The sequence below is a fragment of the Phaeodactylum tricornutum genome, chromosome 12 (genome assembly GCF_000150955.2).
Source record: "Phaeodactylum tricornutum CCAP 1055/1 chromosome 12, whole genome shotgun sequence".
Classification (NCBI taxonomy): Eukaryota; Bacillariophyta; class Bacillariophyceae; order Surirellales; family Neidiaceae; genus Phaeodactylum; species Phaeodactylum tricornutum.
Genome location: NC_011680.1, coordinates 163,324 through 184,376, shown reverse-complemented (window position 1 = coordinate 184,376; position 21,053 = coordinate 163,324). Strand labels below are relative to the sequence as shown.

Genomic DNA, 21,053 nt, shown 5'->3' with positions numbered 1-21,053 from the left:
TATAGCAGTTTCACGGAACAGTGAATTTCTTGCGTAACATTACTTGCCGTGGACAATGAAACAACAACATGAGCACGAAGCACGAAGCGACTTAGGAGCAGCCGATCTTATAGATGAGCATGAAGGACCGCGAGAGCAACAGGCATGCAGCAGAAAAATTCATGCAAGTGAAAAGAATCGAACAGATCGGACAGCTGACGCTCAACCAACAACTTCGCTAGAGACCGAACCTTTCGATACGTCTCAACTTCCCCGTTTTTACCCACGCTGGCGTGGGAAACCCTGGTTTTGTGGTAATGCTGAAGCGCTGGGGTGGGCACTGGATGCCATCGGCCGAGCAGTTGCATTCATATCAGCGGGAGCATTTTTGAGCACGGCCATGTTACGACTTGCAAAAACCGACGCCGGCTGCGCTGTCGATCCTCCCGACGGATCAGACGAGATTCCAGAGTGTTATGGACGAGTGTACGGAATTCGACCATCGTCACTTTTGACTATATACACCATGGTGGTGGGAGTTTCAAGTTCAGCACTCATGCCTTTTATGGGAGCCATTGTCGATTACACTCCGCATCGCCTGCTGTTTGGTAGATGGCTGTCGATTATGTTCTGCCTGTTGCTTTTGCCGCTCGTGTTTCTCTCCCAAAACAACTGGTTCTACATGGCAAATGTGCTGGTGATATTGGCGCTCGTTGGATGGGCACAAACCATGGTTACTTATGCATATCTTCCCGAACTCACCGATCAAGAGGAACGTCTTAGCACCTTCACTCGCAGTTTTACCGTGGCAAGTTTCGGGTCAATGGTTTTGTTTCTCGCCAGCATCGTCAGTATTGCTACGCTCGGAGGTTTTTCTAACAACGAGCTTGCTGTCGCAAGAGTAGGACTTTCTACTGCGTTTGTGCTGAGTAGCTTGACTCTTTACTTGGCCTGGTTCCGGCTTCTCCAAAGCCGTCCTTCCGCGCGCTCGTTGCCGCCGGAAAAGTCCATCTGGACTGCCGGCTTCATTCAAGTCTACCGCACAAGCATTCATATTTGCAAAAGCTTACCTACACTTAAGTATTTCTACCTTTCCGTTGCGTTCGTCGACGCTGGCGTCAATTCACTGGCGACGATTGCATTGACGTACGTCACCGATACTTTGGATTTCAATACGACCGAAAGCGGCTTTGCAATTCTCGCCATGCTCCTCGGAACCGTTCCGGGCGCGTACCTGGCCGGTGTAACCATGAAGCGCCTCGACCCCATACGATCCTCAATATTGGCAACCATTTTGATCACGATAAACACTATTTTGGCGGCAATAGTTTTAAAGGGACCCGGACAACAAGTCGAGACAGGAGTCCTAGCGGTAGTGTGGGGTACGGCTACTGGCTGGAAATGGACGACAGATAGAATCTTGGCCTCTGTTCTCATTCCGACGGGCCAAGATGCAGAGCTGATGGGAGTCTACTTGTTTTCGGGTCAAATTTTAACTTGGTTGCCCCCGCTGATATTTACGGCCTTGAACGAAGCTGGCATAAGTCAACGTATCGGAATCGGTACCTTGGCGATATGGTTTCTCACAGGTATAGTTTTTCTAATTTGCATCGGCAGCTATCAAGACGCGGTCGTCAAAGCAGGGCGGGGACATTTGGTGGCAAACGGAATGCTTATTACCACATCAGCTACATGATGAGAGAAGGTATATTGAAACATGCATATTACGTCGAGTGCCGACTTCAAAGGATTCTCCAGCAACGCAATCACAGACCTCGACGTATAAGGTTTGGTTCTATAATTTGGTTTGTCCTCTAAATTTGCATTTGCGAGAGTCGGTCTGCTTTGCGTATACTGGCTGCCTGAAAAATACCTGTCACTATATTGATAAGAGCCACTGCTTGCAGTGCTGGAATACCGCGGCACAGAATCAACGGCACAGCATTCAAAGGAAGTACGAGGGTAGAAATTGACGCGGACACGTTCCTGTACTTGAACCAATGCGCAATTTGTAGAGCAAAGCTTGGAGCAGTTGCCCCTATACCACCTAAGTGCATCATTGGACCAAAGAATCCGCCCGCCGTCCAAAATCCACTGCCCGCCAGTTTTGCTGAAGTGGCCAGCGCTTTGCTGTGAGAAATAGTCTTTTGAGCAAGTACGGCAAGGTCCTCGTTGTCTTTGTCAGCGTCGCCGAAAACTTTGTAGAAAACTCCTTCATGACTCTTTGCGACCGATGCTCCAAACATATTGAACAGACCGGATCCACGAAGGAGAACTGCATACAAGCTTGCAGCGATAAACACAACATTGATCGCTGTGAGCAACGGTGCGAAACGGTTAGATTCGTTTAACGAAGAAAACTTTAAACCCATCGATGATTGCGTCCGAGGACCAGCCGTTGTCAGTCTTTGGACTCGGCTCCTGCTCTCAGAGGATGCCGATTCGCCTTCAAGTGCTAACAAGATCGGAGATACAATGATAGTTCCTAAAATTGGAAATGGCACCCCAGCGAAAGTTATAACGTCGTAGTTGGCATCCATGCCAGAAACGCCGTATCTGCCGTATATTACGGTGACAGCGCACAACCAAGAGAAGATTGAGCTTAGATTAGCGACTGAACGCGTGGACTGATTCTTCAAAAGACGGCTTCTCAACGATAGAGCAAAGACGAGTAGTGTGATGCTCGCAATGCTCATGTAGGTTGCCAGCCAGCCACCAGAGCCAAACGGATGAGAGCCTTGGGATTTAAAGAAATGAGGTGCACCCGTTACGGGAATTAAGGCAGGCAAAGCAAGAATCCAAATTTGAAATATCTGGTCAACATCTTCAAAGTTTTCAAGCTCAATATGGTAGCCGAGGACGGATGCAACGGTTCCGAGAAAGGCAATGGTCATGCATGCAATGGAGGTTAGAAAGAGGTATAACCATTCTGTCTCGCTCATACTTTGTAGAATAATGAACCAGGAAACCCCTCCACCAAACAAAAGACTAAAACTCATCGTTCTGAATAGTAGATACTTGTCCTTTCGACCAGATTTGTTGCGTCTTTCCTTCAATTCTAGAGGCCCCGCAATGGAAAGAAATGTGGCCAGCGCAGCAGATAGGAGACCCCAGCCTCCAGTTCGACTCTTACTACGCAATACCATTTGCGACCCGACACTAGAAATCGAAGCGTACGGGTTCATCATGACATCCTTGTTACCTGCGCCGAATGTAGGCGCCGTGAAAAAAATGCCCACACCCATCAGGAAGGCAAGAGCAGAAAGCTTCTTCCACATTTCTCCTCCACCATCAGGTAGATAAAAGTTCAGCGTGGAAAGACAAGCTAGACCCCACAATGCGACCGTCGACCCTATCAACTCGGAGACAGGCGGTGTAGAGGAATAGAAAGAATCACCACCATATTCTCCAGCCAACGCGCTGGCGAGTGGAAACAGCACGTATGGAATAGCGATGACTAGAGCAATAGGCAAGAATACAAACGCGTAGAGAACGATTGTTTGCAGTGCTCTCGTCGGAAGCTCTGATCCACCGCGACCGTTAAACAGCCCACGTGATCGAATAGCAGATTTGAGATAGATGGGTTGCAAAAAGATCCGTGGGGCGAACATAACAATGCACAACACCGCTGCACAAAGTGCACGGATGAACACAGCGGTCAACGAGGAGCCATCTGCTGGATCTTCCTCCTCACCGTCGTCGATAAAAATCGATACAGCTTTCCCCATCGCCAAGGCTAAGACAATTCCGGACGTTCGAGCGGAAAGAATTCTGACCTTCTTCATGAAAACAGTTATGCAGATGACAACAAAACTTGTCATATACGCCCAGGTGTGATCGTACAGCATCTCGTCCTCTTCTTCCAAATCCTTGTCGTCGACGCCCATCAGCTCACTCGACGGGACGGGACGCTTCAGTAACGCAATCTCCAACGCCATGGAAGTCAAGGTGTAAGCAATCAAAACCAGGCCCGTGACGTCTACATTTTTTAGTATTTTAGCCCCGAATCCTCCCGTTGAGCGCACACCAAGACCGGCCACTAAACCAATCAATATGGACGACGTTACTAGCAACATGCCAAATCGAATCAGCGATACATTCATACCCAAGGGCAACGCCAGCGAGTGATCAATACCTGCAAATCGGTAGGTAAAAGTGACAACACCTGCTGCATGTACAACAAAGAGGAATATAGTCAAATAACGAAGCATGCGGGTCGTCAACCAGAGCGACAGCCCCAAAAATGCTAGAATCGGCAACGGGGTAAAGTTCCAGGGCAGTCCAAATGCCTTGCCAAGGGCGAGACCTCCAAGTGACAACGTTAGCTGGACCACGTCTTCGTGGTATTCACCAAAGATGGGCTGATTGGTGACGACACTTTTTCTTCCCCAGAACCAAACGCAGAGAACGAAACTCAAGGTGGCTATGGTCCAGTATAAGGACACTAGCCAGCTTGAAGATTTGTGGCCAAGGAAATGGTACGAAAACTGATGGCAGAGTGGTATCAGATATCGTTGCTGAAGGGCGAGGGACGCGAGAACGGACACCCCCAGTGGTACAAGTGTCCCCCGCAGCGTAACCCCGCCTGCTCCAAATAAGGCCCGATTGCTGTATGGGTTAGGAAACACATCCGAATTGTCCAAGGCCGATAATCCGTACAAACACAAGTATGGAATAGCCACGGCCAAGAACCAATCGTACCAGTCGTCACTGTCGGCATATCGACTGAGCAAGCGTTTATAGCATATTCCAACGTGCATGGTGACGGGCACAATCAAGACCAGAGACGTATGCCAAAAAGCCACTTGTGGTCGGATAATGAAGTCTGGTCGTTTGCTGCTGATGGCTTTCGAGTCGAGATTCGATCCGTTGCCGCTTCTATCGGCTGCGCTTGGTGTGATCGGAAAGCTCGTAGTGGATGAGCCAAACGCAAGGAGAGCCGAGACCAACAGAAACAGAAAGATATATGGCATAAGCGTAGCGGCAGTGTCTCTTCCATACATGGATTCTAGGTAGCCGACAATCGTGGGAGTGCAGGTGGCGGCAAAGACCACTGGGACAACACCGTGCAACATGTGTTCCAAACCAATTCCGGCGGCCGACGCTTCGGCCGAGGAGGCACTGGGGAGTGGGTTTGCAGGCTTATCTAGATACATACTTTTGGAAGTGACAGCTGCTGTGGAGCCATTGGTGTTGACAGGCATCGTTTGAACAATCCAATGACACTGAAGCGATACAAAAGTGGCTCCGGACGCCAGTACGAATCCATAGACCCCCGTTTGCAACAATATCAGGAGTACGTTGAGTCCCGAATGTTCATCCTCGTCTCCTAGTTGTAGCAAAAGACCCCACCCCCATACACTCAACACGACAATGACGGACAACCAAAGTGTGTACAAGAACCCTTCCCGCAAATTGGACATGTCCAGGCAGTACAGCAGGACAGTCAGAATTGCAAAGGTAGTCAAAGGCGTGGAGGATGACCAGCTGGCTCCATCGTGGACGTGATCTTGAATCAGCATTACGTAGAGCGACGGAATCAAAAACGCCATCGCTGCACCGTTATGTTGGTAAGTTGGCGCCGTGTTCTTGGACGGTCGCGTTCCCCATTGTGTGCTTGGACTGGGATACGCCGATGGCGCCGCACCACCGGCGTAGTATCCGTAGGCAGCCGAATTGGTAGTAGTGGCGGCCGGGTACGTATAGGAGGTTGGACTCTGCACAAAAGGAGAGGGCGCTGTCGCAGACTCGGTCGAACGATGACGTTGGGCGAGGCCACCGCCAATGTTGCTGCTGCCGGAAACGGATCCGTGGGACTCGGTACCAAACGTTGCACCCGGAGCCGCGTACGGGGAAGCATCGTCATGGTACATGCTGGTGTGCCGTGCCCTCTGTGCCGAGCGAGCAGAAATGATGTAGCGCTGGAAGCGGTGTTGCTCGAGACTTGCGGTGCGTTTGTTCCTGCGTTGCGTGCCGGACCTAAAAGTCTCGAGTCGCTCTGTTGCGCTCTACCGTTTCACCGACGTGACTGCAGTGGTAATATTGTCGGCCACTTTCGTGAGCGACGGGATCTGTTTGGCTCTACTATAGCAGAGCTGGGTAAGGCACCAGTGGTTGGGAGAGATTTACTATTAGTACCACAGTCAGTTCGTATTGGGACGGATGGATTCCCTGAAGGCAATAGATATGCTCGCACGAAACAGGATGTCCCGCAGTGAGGTGCTCGGTTCTCCCTGGCCGTCGACTGTCCACGGAAATAGATAATTACAGTGAGGTAGGTAGCACTTGCTTGATTGTGAGTTTGGACAGACAGTCGATACAGATATGCGGGTGTGGTGGCTTACTAACTAGCTAGTTAGTACGAGCAAGTAACCGTAAGTAGCACTGCGTGTTTCGCACGAGGATCAGTCACGGGCTACAGTCGTGCCTTCAATGCGCCGTCACAGGCTGCTGAAAGAAAGCCGAATGCAACGGTTAGCACGTGGCAATCGTTGCGGAGAAGCATGCATGTATACCATCTACCAATCAAATCGTCCCGTTATTCATAAAGTCTCTCACGACACACAATAGGGCTACCGCAACTGGAGTACAACCGCCGTCTATGGACAACAAGCTAGAAAAACCTCGCATTCGCGAAACCGCGAGAAACCGGATCCGGACCCTTTCTGGACCATGGCGCGCAAACCCTGTCTCCAACAACAACTTCCACTGTAACGAAATAGACACCTTGATTTCGCACTACCCATCCTGCAAGACTTTCGTCGTTTCGCGCTGTCTACTAGAGCGATTTCATCTCGGAGGTGATGCCGAAGAAAGAAAGCCGCGGTGATTGGGTCGCCGTCGCTCCACAGTTTTCCGGCGCGTCGTCTGCCGTTACCACGCAACAGGAGATCCGGAAACCCCAATCGGCCTACCAGTACTTCCAAAAATCCGTAGCGGACGAGATCAAAGCCACTTTTGCCGGTCGCAAGTTTGACATTGCCGAATTTGGACGCTCCGTGCGTTCTCGCTGGGAAGCACTGTCGGAGGATGCGAGAGCGCCCTATGAACAACAGGCTCGAGAAGACGGCTTCCGCTACGCGCAAGAATCACACCAAGCCGACGTCGCGACTATCGAACGTCGAGAACAGCTGCAACGAGAACATAACCGTCTGTTGTTGGATACGGATGGTGGGGACCAGCGGGTCACACGCAAAGGATTGGCCAAGAAGGAACGACGGCGTTTGAAGAAGAAAAACAAGAAAACGCGACCATCGGACGGTCAGGACTTTGTCGAAGATGATGAGGATAACGAATCCAACGCGGACTCATGGGAGGACGAATTGTCGGATAGTGAAGACGAGGACAACGTCGAATCTAAGAAAAAGGCGCAAAGTGTGCCTCGTGTCTTTACTGAAAAGCAGCGGGAATACCGGGAACAGAAACAACAGGAAAAGGCACAGAAGGAAGCCTACATTGTTGCTCGTCAACAGGACTTGCGACACGAGAAAGCTTCCCAGGCCAAAAAACGGCTCGACTTTTTGCTCCAACAGAGCAATATCTTTCAGCACTTTGGTCTCGTGAAGGAAGACTCCGCCCGATACGGAACCCGTGTAACAATGACGACGACTGATGCGGAAAATACGCAACGGGAATCGGCATCTACACGTCACGGACAAGACCACATGGACCCGGACGTGGACGATGCGGCAGCCCTCGAAGAAGCGGATGAACACGCAGCAACCTACTTGCGAACTCAGCCGAGCACACTGGCTTTTGGGAAAATGCGTCCTTATCAATTAGAAGGTTTAAATTGGATGATTCGCCTGCAGGAAAATGGAGTGAACGGAATTCTAGCGGACGAAATGGGCCTAGGTAAAACTCTTCAGAGTATTTCCATCCTTGTGTACATGTTGGAGTTTCAGAACGTGAGCGGGCCACATTTGATTCTGGTACCAAAGAGTACCCTAAGTAACTGGATGAACGAGATCGCCCGGTGGGCACCGACACTCAAAGCTATACGCTTTCATGGTGACAAGGTGACTCGCGAAGAAATCATTCGAAGTAAGCTCGAACCGGCTATGCGTGATGAGGATCGTGAATGGAATGTCGTTGTGACGACGTACGAGATTTGCAATATTGAAAAGAATACTCTGAACAAATTTGCATGGAGCTATCTGATTATTGACGAGGCACACCGTCTTAAAAACGAGGCATCGGCCTTTTCGAAAACAGTCCGACTGTTCGAGACGCGCTACCGTGTCTTATTGACCGGAACTCCTTTACAGAACTCGTTGCATGAGTTGTGGGCACTACTCAATTTTCTGGTGCCCGATGTTTTTGAAAGTGCCGAGCAGTTCGATGAATGGTTCAACCTTGACATTGAAGACAACGATGAAAAGAATAAGCTTATCTCACAGTTACACAAAATTTTGCGGCCTTTCATGCTGCGGCGTCTCAAGGCGGATGTTGAAAAGAGCCTACCACCTAAGCACGAAACGATTCTCTTCACCGGAATGAGTGCCATGCAGAAGAAATTATACCGCGACATTCTTATTCGCGATATTGATGCCGTCCAGGGGACCTCAGGGAGCCGGACAGCGATACTTAATATCGTTATGCAACTACGCAAGTGTGCCGGACATCCGTATTTGTTCCCAGGTACAGAAGATAGGTCTTTACCTCCCTTGGGTGAACATTTGGTGGAAAACTGCGGAAAGATGGTTGTGCTGGACAAGCTCTTGAAGCGCTTACACGAACGAGGACATCGTGTATTGCTATTTACCCAGATGACTCGAGTTTTGGACATTATGGAGGACTACCTCGTCATGCGTCGCTTTCCCTACTGTCGTATCGATGGTAATACCAGCTACGAGCAGCGTGAAGAGTATATCGATGCGTACAATGCGCCAAACTCGGAAAAATTTATTTTCTTGCTTTCAACGCGTGCAGGAGGGTTAGGTATCAATTTACAGACGGCCGACGTAGTCATTTTGTACGATTCAGACTGGAACCCTCAGGCAGATCTACAAGCCCAGGATCGAGCACATCGTATCGGTCAGAAACGCGCTGTCCAGGTCTTTCGTCTTGTTACAGAGCACACTGTGGAAGAGAAGATTGTGGAGCGCGCACAGCAGAAGCTCAAGCTTGATGCTATGGTCGTCCAGCAGGGGCGTCTGAAAGACAAGGACAAGCTTTCTCATGAAGAGCTGCTGGCAGCTGTTCGATTTGGAGCGGACAAAATTTTCAAAAGCAAAGATTCCTCGATTACAGATGATGACATTGATCTTGTTCTGGACCAAGGTAAGAGGGGAAGTACATACGCGCTATATGCGTTTTTCGAAGTGTCTGAGCTTAGGTTGACATCACTTCTTTCATGCAGGGAAACAAAAGACCCAGGAATTAAACGACAAGCTAAAGGCTGCAGACAAGGGAGATCTTTTGGATTTCAAACTCGACGGTTCATCGGTTCAGACGTTTGAAGGTGTTGACTACTCAACAAGTGCCTTGGCCCAGGCTAAGTCGCAGGCTGAGATGCTGGGCATCTTTGACTTGGGAAAACGTGAAAGGAAAGAGGCAAACTACAACGAGAACTCATTATACCAACGACAGATTGCCGCGCTCCAAGGTGTCAAGGAAATTAAGAAAAAGAAAGACATCCGCCTGCCGAAGCACTTGCGACTACCTCGAATGGAAGAGTGGCAAATGTATGATCGAGAGAAGCTCCAAGAGATTCAGGAAGAGGAAGAAAGTGCATTCAAAGCTTTGCCTGAGGAGCTACAGAAATTAGCGACGATGAAGCGGGTTGAGCAAGTTGAAGAAGCTGAAATAGAACCAGAGCCACAACTACCGTTTGAGTTGCCACCACTTTTGACCGAAGAACGACAAGCAGAGAAAGAGCGCTTGCTAGCTGAAGGTTTCTCGGACTGGAATCGTTTCCACTACCAAGCTTTCTGGAGGGCAAGCGCCCGTCATGGCCGCAGGCAAGTAGAAAAGATCGCACTAGAGGTTGGTAAAGACGACCAGCAAGTAGCCCGATTCCTATCATCGTTTTGGGGGGAGGTTGGCAAAAACAGAATCGCCGAGCATGAGTACGAACGAGTTGTTAAATTTGTCGAGCGAGGAGAGAAAAAAATTGGAGAGATCAAAGGCCTAGAACGAGGAACACGGATTCTCGTCGGCATCTTTGACAACCCTTGGGAAGAACTCGAGTTTACGCACATAAATTGCAAGGACAAGCTCTTCACCATTGAGGAAGACAGACACTTGTTGTGCTGGACTAGGAAGGTAAGTCAGCACTGTTGCTGAAACTTACGTATTTGTGTCAATCTCCGTGTTCTCACAATGTTCCACCCTTTTAGTATGGATATGGTCACTGGCAAGCTATAAAGAACGCGGTTCGTCGGAATCCCAACTTCCGATTTGATTATTTTTTGCGGAGTCTCCCGGTCGAGCTTCTTGGAAAGAGATGCGAGCAGCTGATGAAAGCAGCCGAAAAGGAAGTTGAGCAAATCGAGAGTCATCTTCGCGAAGCCTTAGGGCTACCAACAGAAGCAATAGAGGGACAGGAACCTACTCCCATCGAAATTCCCAAATTCCATGAGCTCCAACGACAAATGAACGAAGCCAGAAAAGCTAAGGCAGCTATTGAGAGGAAGCAACTCGAATGTAAAGTCTACCAACTGGAAGAGGAAATGCGCGTCGTTCAAGATCGTCTCAATGCTCTCAACAGAGGGGTGAACGCGGCTCCTATGGTAAGGGAGGTTTCCGCACAATCCGAAAAAGAAAATGATACCAGAACTGTACCTAGTTCATCGGATTCCTTGGATCAAGGAAGCTCGGGTGATAAGCAAGAGGATGGGGCAGTTGCTCCAGATGGATCTTTTCTTGCTTTTCCTGTCTATGACGGTAGCGAGCTACCGGACGAATGGAAGAAACCATTTACACACTTTTGCATCCAGACCCGACGAGAAATAAAATCGACACTGAGTCCCTCTGAAAAAAAGAACAAAGTAAGTGGTCGCGTGCATTTACAGCGCAGAGAGATGCAACCTATTGGGCGAACTCTCACTCGTTGCCGATTGCAGAAACGTGTGAATGAACTTCTAAAAGAGCGCTGGATCCATCTCTCAGAAGACAACAAGGCTATCTGGAGAGAGTGGTGTGAGTGGGATAAGAAACGATATGCCTACCATCTGGAAATATATCGAGCTCGCCGGGGCGAGAGCGCTGATCTGGAAGTATCTAACAAATTCGAAGAAGATGGCGTTCAAAGCGTTCATGTCCCCAAGAAAAGAAAATCTACCATAGGCGGCGCAATTCCAAAAAAGATAAAAAAGGATACGTGATTCCGCATGTCTGCGATTCAGCCCGGCCTCTATGTTTTCTTTCATTAACCAACAATGTTTTATAACTATTTTTATTGGTCCAAGTGAGCGATCTACTGACGAGCAAACTTCTTCGACGCTAACGCTAGCAACGATTTCATCCCTTTAAGCCAGTCCTTGTGGTCGCGCCAATCGCTATTAACTAGTGCGGTATTGGTCGCCGTCGCTGCGGGGTAGTCACCGTTGGCCAGAGCGCCGATCATAAATGAGACCTTTGAGACTGTCTCTTCGTCGATATCATAGCGGACAATTTTTTTGACGAGGATAGCAACTCCCTTTTCGGCTTCCGCCAACTGTCGCTTGTCAGCGGGAGATAACGGATAGTCTTTCAAGGCATTGACACACGCCAGCAGCGTGTCCTTGATGTGAGCAAACTCGGGTGAGACCTCCAGGGTTTCAATGTTGAGGGTGTCTGATATTGGAGCTACAGCGGACTGGGCTGTCGCGGCCACAGCTGCGGCTGTACCGGGTCGATTTACACCGCTATAGGGATTGCTGGTGCCAATGTTGCCGTATTGATCGGCAAGTTCTGGATGCGACGCGGACGTCACAAAACCGTCGCCGTATTTGGAGACAACACTAGGCTTGGGTCTCAGCGTTGAAACGCCAGAAGTGACCGAGGTCTGAGAACGCGTTGAGTGTCGAGACGAATCCATCACCGGCTCTTGACTAGCTGGTACACTAGCGTACGTCTGCTGCGGCACTGTCTGAGAATTTGTTGACGGGATTGCTTGTGGACGATCCCACGTAGTTTCCCCTGTGGCCTGGTTTGCGTAGTATGGGAGTCTACTGTTAGGGTCATGAAGCTCCATCCATCCACTAGGAAGCTCGATGACTGCAGCTGGGACTGGTGCTCCAGATGACGTCTGTCGTCGTTCATGTTGCCGTCCGTATATCGAGGACTGCTGACGCTGTTCGTAGGTGGTTTTCGGTTGCGGCTTATTCAGATGAATTGCATCCGGTTGGTGCTGCGCATAAGACGCATTCTTGACAACCGTCGGTCCTCGACTGGGTTCCACAGCTGACATGCGGTAGGGAAATTCTGGTGCAGTACCTAAGGACGCGTAACAAGAAGCACTTGCGCGGCTCCTGTAGAGACGATCGCGCAGCTTCTGGCTTTCGATCGAAGTCCCCTTTCTGGCATATTTGGCCGCCGTAACCAAAAGACCTTGTTGTGCCAACACCTCGGCATAATCGGCAAACAAAGTTGCAATATCCTCCGACAGAATCGCGGACGGCCCTACCGCTTCCAAAAAGACGGACACTTTCGTCACAAATTCGTGCAGTGCCAAGACATCACTCGTTCCCTCACCTTTCTGGCGACTAGCTTCCGCCAATTGTGACTTCCAGAACCTCACTGTGTGATCCAAATTCAGAGCACACATGTAGCAGAGTGTAGCACTGGCCGGGTCGCCCGCTTCTTCCAAAGATTCACCAAGCGCCACGCAGAGCTGTGGGAATTCCTCCGACGCACCGTAGGTCGAAAAAATGGCCAGCGTTTCCGACCACTTTGTGGCTATGTCCGGACTAGTGGCGAGATCGGAGAGTTGAGAACGAATTACGGCGCTGACAATGTTCAAATATGGACGCTGTGCAGTTTCCGAAGCAAAGAAGCGCGTTTGTACAACCTGCCAGAGATCGGGACCCCCGCAGCTGGCCAAGACCAGTGCGTCAGCCCAATTTCCGGTGGCCAAGCAAACGTCTACGGCAGCCTCAAAGTTCCCCACAAGCAAGGCTTGCTTCACGGAATCTTCGGCGGCCTGGTCAAAGGTAGACTTTGCTAGCATGCTTGACGCGGTTTTCATGGAAGGCGGCTTGGGGAGCCCAGTGGTGCTCTTGTTGCTACTACCATTAACGGATGACTCTCCGTGCTCGGTGGTAGTTGCTACATGGGGGTACCGGGCCGCCACCGTGGACGCAATACTATCCGCATCGTATCCTAAATGCTGCAAAAGAGCTTGACGCGCGTTGGCGTCAAAGAGGACTTGCATAAATCCCCACATATCGGCTTCCGTCTTGTTTCTCGCTGCCGTCACATGACGGAATCGACAAAAGTCCACAATGGTTTGGGACTTGAGTTCCGTTTCTAGTCGTTGTGACGTTTCCGCGAATTCGGGTTGCTCACACACGGTTCGCAACGAAACAACCTTATCCTGACTTCCGCAGGACACGACGAGACCTCCAAAGGAGCATGATACACTCGAGGCTGGTCGCATCCAGGCCGGCGGTCGTCCCGACTTGGTGGCCAGGGTCAAAACGGAATGCGCCTCGACTTTACGATCCAAGCTACACGTCAGGACAACACCACGTTTCCACGGAGACCAAGCGACGGCGTAACGCATGTGTCGTTGATCGGACATACCCCCGGCTGAACCAGCACCAGCGGCTGCAAAGACGTTTGTGGGATGAGCTTGCTGTGTTTGTTGTTGCTGCTTCTGTTGCAATTCTGCTTCCGCCGCTGCATTCGGGAGTTCCGCTACGGGTCGGAGTGTTTGCAAATCCCACAACAACGTACGATTATCCTTGGCCGTCGTGAGCAACAATGTTTCGTCGTGAGGACACCAGCCCGCGCTCAAAATTCCAGCGGCGTGTCCCGTCAAAGTCGTGAGTGGCATGGACGTACTGGCTCCTAAATCCCATACTTTGAGCACGGCATCCCGGTCATCTCCGCTGCAGGTGAGCAAATGCAGTCCCTGTGACGGATTCCAGCACACGTCATTGACTGCCGCGGCAGCGTGTGCCGCCCGTAACTCGCACCAAGCTTTGCGGGATTTATAGTCCCAAACGACAACGGAACCATCGGCCGCGGCAGACGCAACAATATGGGATACTTGAGGATTCCAGGCGACGGCCTTAATCTCGGAGGTTTGAAATTGTGAGGCTACGGTGGTGGGTTCCTGCACCGACGCTTTATCGGCGGAAATATCGATAATGGAAACGTGTCCATTAGCGGCTCCCGCTGCGAGCTGATGCGGCTCGAGTGGATTGAATTGCATGGCTCCGAACGAGCTGTTGGACGATGCCGGCGGAGCCTGGACGGTGTGCACCAAACACGCCGCTAACTCAGCTTGCGCTGTTTGGTTTTGCGAAAACGCGGCAATCACTAGACTAGGATCCCAATTGTAAATCGTTCCATCTACCATCCCGCCCGCGAGCAATCCCATGGGGTACTTTCCATTGCGTGTGTACGGTGTCCATGCGACGCTAGCAAATCGGGCTCCGGTCTTGATGGATCCCAGTAGTTTGGGTTGCGTAGAGCCAACCTTGTCGTTGTCGTCAGCACCAGAAGTGATGTTGCTACTCCACAAGTCGTAAACTTCCAATTCTCCGCCGGTGTCGTCAAAACCACCTCCACCAGAGTCCTGAGCGAGAACAGAGGAACCAGAGCAAGTTACGTAAGCATGCGATCAAGAAGCCATCTACTCTTTACCGTGAATCTCAATAGAACAGTACTTTGTACGTACCTTGGTTCCGAGAGCTACAACGTTGGGATGTGCTTGGAGTGGGCACCACGCTGCACAGGCCGCGCGATCGGAAATTTCCGCAATCTTCGTCATGTCGTATCGTTACGCGTTCAAATGCCGACGGGGAGAGTAAATGAATTGCAACTCCGGATTTGACAGAATAAGCAAAACACAATGCCACACGTATGTAAGTAGTTGTGGGTAATTGTTGGTAACGGGATATCGAAAGCACTGCGTACCAAAGGATGGTTGGTCAATCGCATAGGTAGTCGTTATATCCAATGAGGAAGAAAAGCAGCCGTTGCCGAGCGAGCATCGCATGTGTGTGCTTGCCGTAGCAATCTAGTAAAGACATTTTCGAGTTTTCCCCTACCCTATGTTAATACTTACGCCATACACGTGTTGGTGGATTTCAAAACATCTTCAAGCTTTTTTGCTCCTCACCATGTTGGTTCGCCAAAATTGGAATCGTCGGATCCATGAGACTGTCTAGAGAGGACGCCACAAGAATCTTTCCTTCCGCCAACTTACCACCAACAGATTTATCGATCGAAGCATTAATGGTGGACACTGACGGTCAAAATAGTGCCGAGAGAGACTCCCACGCTAAGCAACAGGAGACATCTTGGACCGACGAATCGTATCCGACACCCAGATATTCCTCGCAGGCGGAACAGCATCCCCGAAACGAGAATGCTTCCATTTTTCCTGATCTGACTACGATGGACATGCGTCAAACAGTTGGAACCAGTACGGCCCACCTTTCTGATTGGATCAACGATAACATTATCGCCGTCCGGTACGGGGCGATGGCAACGATCGGGCTCTTGACCGCTTACGGCCTTTCCCAAACACCGCTCTTTTTCCGTTATCGGTCGGTCGCCGAGCTTCCTAATTGGCTCTTTGCGAAACGGAGATCTATTACTTGTCGTCTTATGCCACAGTCGCATCGGCAAATCTTACATCCCAATCAACCCATCCGGCTCTATCTACGACACTTATCACCAGCGGAGCGAATCCTACTAGCGATTTCCAAGTCAACCTATGAAAAGGTTCTTTCTTGGCATCCATGGAATACTCTACCGCTAGAAACTTTGAGTGTTTCCTCCACCGATCAATCTGCACCAACCGCCCGCCAACTAGAAGCGTTAGAGGTTGAAATTGCCGGCATTCAGGCTGCACCCGAGCACCTGGCTCTCCGAGAAGCACCGGGTGAATGGTTGGCACGGTTGTGCCGGGACCGTACGACAGTCTCACTCCAGCTGATTGCGCGACGTGTGATGGATCAAGGTGATGACACCAATGAGCAACGCTTAGGTACAGCGAGTCGTATTGGCATGCGCAAAAGCAAGCGTGATATCCCCGAGCTGGATTTCTCAAGCTCAAAAACTACCCAATCCCAAATTGCTATTGGTCGCTTGTACTATCGTCCCAAACTAGCACAATTCCAGTCCACCGACGTGGGCCTCTCTCTAGTCCGGTACGGTCGGGCAACACCCGTATCGGATGGTTTGTGGAAGACGCTTCTGGATTCGCACGTCGTCGTAGAAAGCAACAAAGATGAATCGGCACAGGAGGCGGCCAAACAATCTTCGCGAGATGCAACGTACGCATCTCAGTTGAGCCAAGCCGAGTATGAAGCAGCCGCTGGTTCCTACGGTATGTGGACTGACGCGGAGATTCGTAAGAATCGGGCAGACATTGTCGATGAAGCCGAGTTTCAAACAACAGCTCCCGTTTGGAAAAAAGCCTGGCGGTGGATACGAAGAAGGTAGGTGCAAGTAATTTTGGAATTACAACTGTCACATAAATCGATCTGCCGGCAAGCTTGAATGGGATACTTTGACTGCGTCGCGAGAGGGTAGTTGCGTCGCCACCGGGAATTGAGAAAACAGCAAGCTCTCATTTGCACTCGACACAATAGCGTGTTCTGCGTTCCACCAACGCTGTAACAAATTTTTTCGCATTACCTCTCATAGTCAGGAGTAGAAATAGATATAGTTTTATCGTCCAAGTGTGTGTGGGGAATCAGTGAAGAATGAAGCGCGTCTCAACATTGTATTCCAATTGCCTCGTAATTTGCTTATATAGCATATCTTATACTGAATTTTCTAAGCACCGCTTGTTCCCTTGTGTGACATGAGCCACCAAAGAAACAACATGACAAAGACGCAAAATGCAACCATGTAGCACATGTGTTTCATACCACCCGACTCCAACATGGTCCCGATTCGTCTCAGCGACCCTGCCAGCATATCTCTAGTATTTTCGAATCCATCGCCCATATTGTCCAGCAGCGAGTTTTGCTCTCGAACTTCATTTCCAATATCTATGGTAAGTCCCTTGAGCCGAGCGACATGATCCGAAAGTTCATTTATGCGATCGTTGTTTTGGGATTCGAGAATATTGGCGTTGGCATCGTTTCGACGACCGCCCCCTTCAACGTCGTAACCATTTCGATGGCCTCGCCCGTGCATATTGTTTTGTTCTGATCCTGTGGGACCGTTGGATCTAGCGTTGGGTCGATTGCGCATGGGAATCCCCGGCATGCGATTCTTGCCGGGTCGCGTAACTAGCAGCCGTTGGACGGTGCACGCCGAAAAGAGGAAGGGAAATATACACAAGTCTGATCAAGTTTATCCTCTTTCGTACGTGTGTGTGAATGTAAGGGCTCGACTGGGATGTGCGTTGGACTGGTGCCAAATGTATTGTAGAAGTTCACGCGCAAAGCGAAGGTACTCACAGTCAATCGAATTACTCACCGCGGAGAGGGTTGTCCTCGCGCCTTGTGCGTGGCAAAGTCGCGGTCATTGTCCCCAGTACGGAAACGCTTTCCGAATGAAGAGGTCAGCCTCGTTCAGAGAAACCCGGAATTTACAGTTAAACCATTTTTCCTTCTGTCGAATTCAAAAAGGATGCGACATTGGATGTCGTCTTCTACGACATTTCCGGGTACTTGATAGCGTATGTTACAATGTTTACACGGTACGTTCTCGTGCGCTAAGAATCAGACTGTCCTTTGTCCGGACAGACTTGAACTTGGACAAGCCCTCGTCATCATCGATCTCTTTTCATGACACCCTTCCGTTCTCCATGGTTTTCTGCACCTGCACAGGAACGCGTGATCATCACAAGGATACCTCGGGTTGCCAAAATTCTGTGCCTTGCTTCCCTCCTAGAAAAAGACCCAAACGCCCGGTTTTTCTACCAGCGATAGTATTGATCGTTCATCTCCGCGTTCGGGTCGTACAATAGCGACTCTTTCGCTTCAATTTTCATTAGTCGATATCTTTTTTGGAACTGACCTCTAAAGACAACTTTGCAAAATGTTGTTTACAATTTCTCTGTGCAGGACCGCTCCTCGTTCGCTCGGTACAGTCCAGTCCGCCACTACGTCCCGGCGCCTCTTTGCCGTCGACGCCCAACAGCGATCCTTCATGTCAACACAGCCCCTGGAATCGCCAGAAGAAGAATCACAGATGATGCTTATTTTAGGAAAGCCTGGTGGGGGAAAAGGAACGATTTCGGGAAAGATCCTCAAGGTACGCCACTTTGGAATGCTATTGTATGCTGTACAGTGGTCAGTGTTTGTGCATTGGCATGTCCTATGTATCTAAGATTGCTGCGGTCTTTATTTCTCCAGGACTTTCCTCGATTCCACCACGTATCGACAGGCGACTTGCTACGGCAACACGTAAACGAGGGTACGCAACTCGGGAAAGAGGCCAAATCCTTTATGGAATCTGGTAAGCTGGTGCCGGATTCGCTTATGATCAATCTTCTGATGGACGACGCGAAACCATATATCGAAGAAGGACGAAGCTTGCTGCTTGATGGTTTTCCTCGGACACTACAACAAGCGCAAGCTTTGGAGGAAGTTGCTCACATTGATACGGTGGTAAATTTGGATATTCCGACCAACACGATCGTCGAACGGATTGCCGACCGATGGATACACCCAGCGTCAGGACGAATTTATTCCTATTCCTACAAGCCACCCAAAGCTGTCGGTAAGGACGATGTGACTGGAGAACCTTTGGTCCAACGTGACGACGATAAACCTGAATCTGTTCGGACTCGACTGGCAGCGTATGACAAGGTAAATACATTGTGTTTTGTGTATTCGTTCATTAGTCAAGTTGACGAATAAGTGTTAACACTGTGTGCTTCTTAAAACAACCTAGGTTACGGCACCACTCGTGGACTGGTACCGACGAAAAGGACTGGTGCAAACTTTTCGGGGGACGGAGAGCGATGTAATTTACCCCCAAGTCAAAGCTTACCTGGAGGAAAAAAACTTTTGATCGAATTCAACCCATCGTCTCTGCAGAAGTTTGAATTCATACATTTCCGAGTATGTTTTGTGTCAAGTCTAGGGCAACCTATTAATGTAAAGTACCCCTGACCGGAATATCAATACTTTAAGATAAGTCAACTTTTCATTGCACCATCAGTCTTTTTTCTTCCCCGGAAATGATTATCTACTTTTGATGTGCTCTTTGTCAAGTCACTGCATTGTATTCAAAGCATGATGTTGGCATCTAGTCCATTGGGAGCTCAATGTAGTTGTATGTAAAGTTTTTGTTGGACCAATTCATAGCTGCGCTACCTGAGATGAGGTAATGTAAGTTGCTTCAGGAGAACTAGAAACAGGAGAAACAGAAGGAACTGTCACAACACGTTTTCGAAATCTAGCAAGCTGGCGTGCCATCATCCTTCAGATGTATTTGCCCAATCAGAATATCCAGAATTGAGCTCCCGTTCCTTCCATCGATGACGCGTCTTGTTTCTGTCATACGTCTTGTCCCTACTTTTTTCTTTATTCATGATGTTCTTGACAGTGAAGTCTTTTTCCTTGGCAGTGTTCGACTGGATTTGCTTTGTTCTACCGAAACTTTCGAACTTGTAAGCTTCTCGTTGATACGGCTGCCGTCGTTCACGAAACTGAGCAAATACTTCTGCTCATAACATCTATTCTCGAATTGCATTCGTCGCCTTTTGATTCTCAGCCAAGTAATCGCATGAGACAAAGTCTCCAGTTTCGACATGAGATCGACCTTTGCAAAACGACAAACGCTATATAGTTTACTTTTGATGTCTTCTCTGTTGTCTCGATCCTGTTCGTTTTTAATCACCGGATCGAATCTTTACAGCCTGACGCTTCGAAACATTCCTACTTGTATGAGTTATAGCTACAGGAACATCGGCGATTTGGGCAATAGTTTCAATGCCGACGAAGCGCAACAGTTACGAGAACGACTGTTGGAACTAAAAGTAAACATGATAGAGGAAGAATACCGAAGACCTCCAAATCCCGAGCTCTCTCCTCAACGGTTTGTCTCGGAACTGTTAAAAGGCCTCTATTATAACGCAGATCCATTGCCGGACTCGGGGTTTCGGTTACTGTTGCGCGCTTCCACCAGCCGGTGGCGCAGTGCACTATACCGATCCGTGGCGGCTCCATTGTCGGCCGGCGAAGAAGCTGTGGCATCAGCATTGGGCCAGGCTATTGTACGACCTCGCAATCAATTTGCAATTATTGCGGGAGAAGCCGAGGACTATGAGATTTCGTTCCCTACCGATACACTGGACTACGCTGATGGAACTTGTTGGGTCGAATGCCGCTTACGAGACAATTGTGACAGGCTACTTGTGGTCATGGGGTGGCAACTTGAACAACGGAAATCAGACGGTTCCTGGTTGGTGGACAACATAGATTGGCAGGACTTTCGGGATGAGTTTCGCCCCGGTATTGGGAGAGAAGAATGGATGCGAATTTGCGGATGATGTGCCGTCATTCAAATTGGAATCGTCGTCCTTAGGAGTGTCAATTGACGTTTCTGAATGCCCTTCTTCTGATCCGTTTACCCTTTGACGAAACTGCACGACTACTGACGGTGAATCTAATTCAGATTGTACCGCTGATAGTGAAACTCTCATTCTCCGGCAGATGAGCTTCCATCATTTGTTATCTGAAGTGACCTTGTGAAAGTATCGCTAACCATGTGCATGTGCGTTCCGGATTGTTGATCGTTCCTTTCCTACTCTCATTTACTGTTGCATTGTGCCAAATGCCAAATGCCAAATACCAACCTTTTTGGGGCGGATTGATAGTCACCTGCTCTAAACGTTGTTGCTGGTTTATCTTGTATGAAAATTCTCATCCCAGTCGATGCCAGTTCCTTCTGAACGAAACAAAAAGAAAATTTCCATTAGTACTCCAGCAATGGCCCTCTATTATAGC

At 49.5% G+C, this 21,053-nt stretch overlaps 8 protein-coding genes across 8 annotated transcripts in view; 5 read left to right on the top strand and 3 right to left on the bottom strand.

The window, feature by feature from the left end:
- Positions 1–55: 55 nt before the first annotated feature.
- PHATRDRAFT_37109 (predicted protein) lies at positions 56–1,675 on the top strand (the record flags this gene model as incomplete). The annotated part of the gene is made up of 1 exon (XM_002181284.1): positions 56–1,675. One exon carries the CDS (start codon positions 56–58, stop codon positions 1,673–1,675), a length of 1,620 nt encoding a protein of 539 aa, XP_002181320.1.
- Positions 1,638–5,852, bottom strand: PHATRDRAFT_47012 (predicted protein; the record flags this gene model as incomplete). The annotated part of the gene is made up of 1 exon (XM_002181116.1): positions 1,638–5,852. One exon carries the CDS (start codon positions 5,850–5,852, stop codon positions 1,794–1,796), a length of 4,059 nt encoding a protein of 1,352 aa, XP_002181152.1. The 3' UTR covers positions 1,638–1,793.
- Positions 5,853–6,782: 930 nt separating this feature from the next.
- PHATRDRAFT_47011 (predicted protein) lies at positions 6,783–11,387 on the top strand (the record flags this gene model as incomplete). Its single annotated transcript, XM_002181283.1, has 4 exons — positions 6,783–9,261; positions 9,341–10,245; positions 10,320–10,970; positions 11,046–11,387. The coding sequence occupies 4 exons, from the start codon at positions 6,783–6,785 to the stop codon at positions 11,304–11,306; spliced, it is 4,296 nt and encodes a 1,431-aa protein (XP_002181319.1). The 3' UTR covers positions 11,307–11,387.
- An 11-nt stretch (positions 11,388–11,398) lies between these two features.
- Positions 11,399–14,902, bottom strand: PHATRDRAFT_47010 (predicted protein; the record flags this gene model as incomplete). The annotated part of the gene is made up of 2 exons (XM_002181115.1): positions 11,399–14,707; positions 14,810–14,902. 2 exons carry the CDS (start codon positions 14,900–14,902, stop codon positions 11,399–11,401), a joined length of 3,402 nt encoding a protein of 1,133 aa, XP_002181151.1.
- Positions 14,903–15,288: 386 nt separating this feature from the next.
- Positions 15,289–16,584, top strand: PHATRDRAFT_37105 (predicted protein; the record flags this gene model as incomplete). Its single annotated transcript, XM_002181282.1, has 1 exon — positions 15,289–16,584. One exon carries the CDS (start codon positions 15,289–15,291, stop codon positions 16,582–16,584), a length of 1,296 nt encoding a protein of 431 aa, XP_002181318.1.
- A 336-nt stretch (positions 16,585–16,920) lies between these two features.
- On the bottom strand, positions 16,921–17,358 carry PHATRDRAFT_37104 (predicted protein; the record flags this gene model as incomplete). The annotated part of the gene is made up of 1 exon (XM_002181114.1): positions 16,921–17,358. The coding sequence occupies one exon, from the start codon at positions 17,356–17,358 to the stop codon at positions 16,921–16,923; it is 438 nt and encodes a 145-aa protein (XP_002181150.1).
- A 933-nt stretch (positions 17,359–18,291) lies between these two features.
- PHATRDRAFT_13789 (predicted protein) lies at positions 18,292–19,113 on the top strand (the record flags this gene model as incomplete). Its single annotated transcript, XM_002181281.1, has 3 exons — positions 18,292–18,351; positions 18,453–18,908; positions 18,994–19,113. 3 exons carry the CDS (start codon positions 18,292–18,294, stop codon positions 19,111–19,113), a joined length of 636 nt encoding a protein of 211 aa, XP_002181317.1.
- A 528-nt stretch (positions 19,114–19,641) lies between these two features.
- Positions 19,642–21,053, top strand: part of PHATRDRAFT_47008 (predicted protein) — a 1,463-nt gene continuing 51 nt past the window's right edge. The window contains exon 1 of the mRNA XM_002181280.1: positions 19,642–21,053. This exon is cut by the window's right edge and continues 51 nt beyond it. Coding sequence (XP_002181316.1) covers positions 19,856–20,596 — 741 coding nt within the window. The 5' untranslated portion in view covers positions 19,642–19,855 and the 3' untranslated portion in view covers positions 20,597–21,053.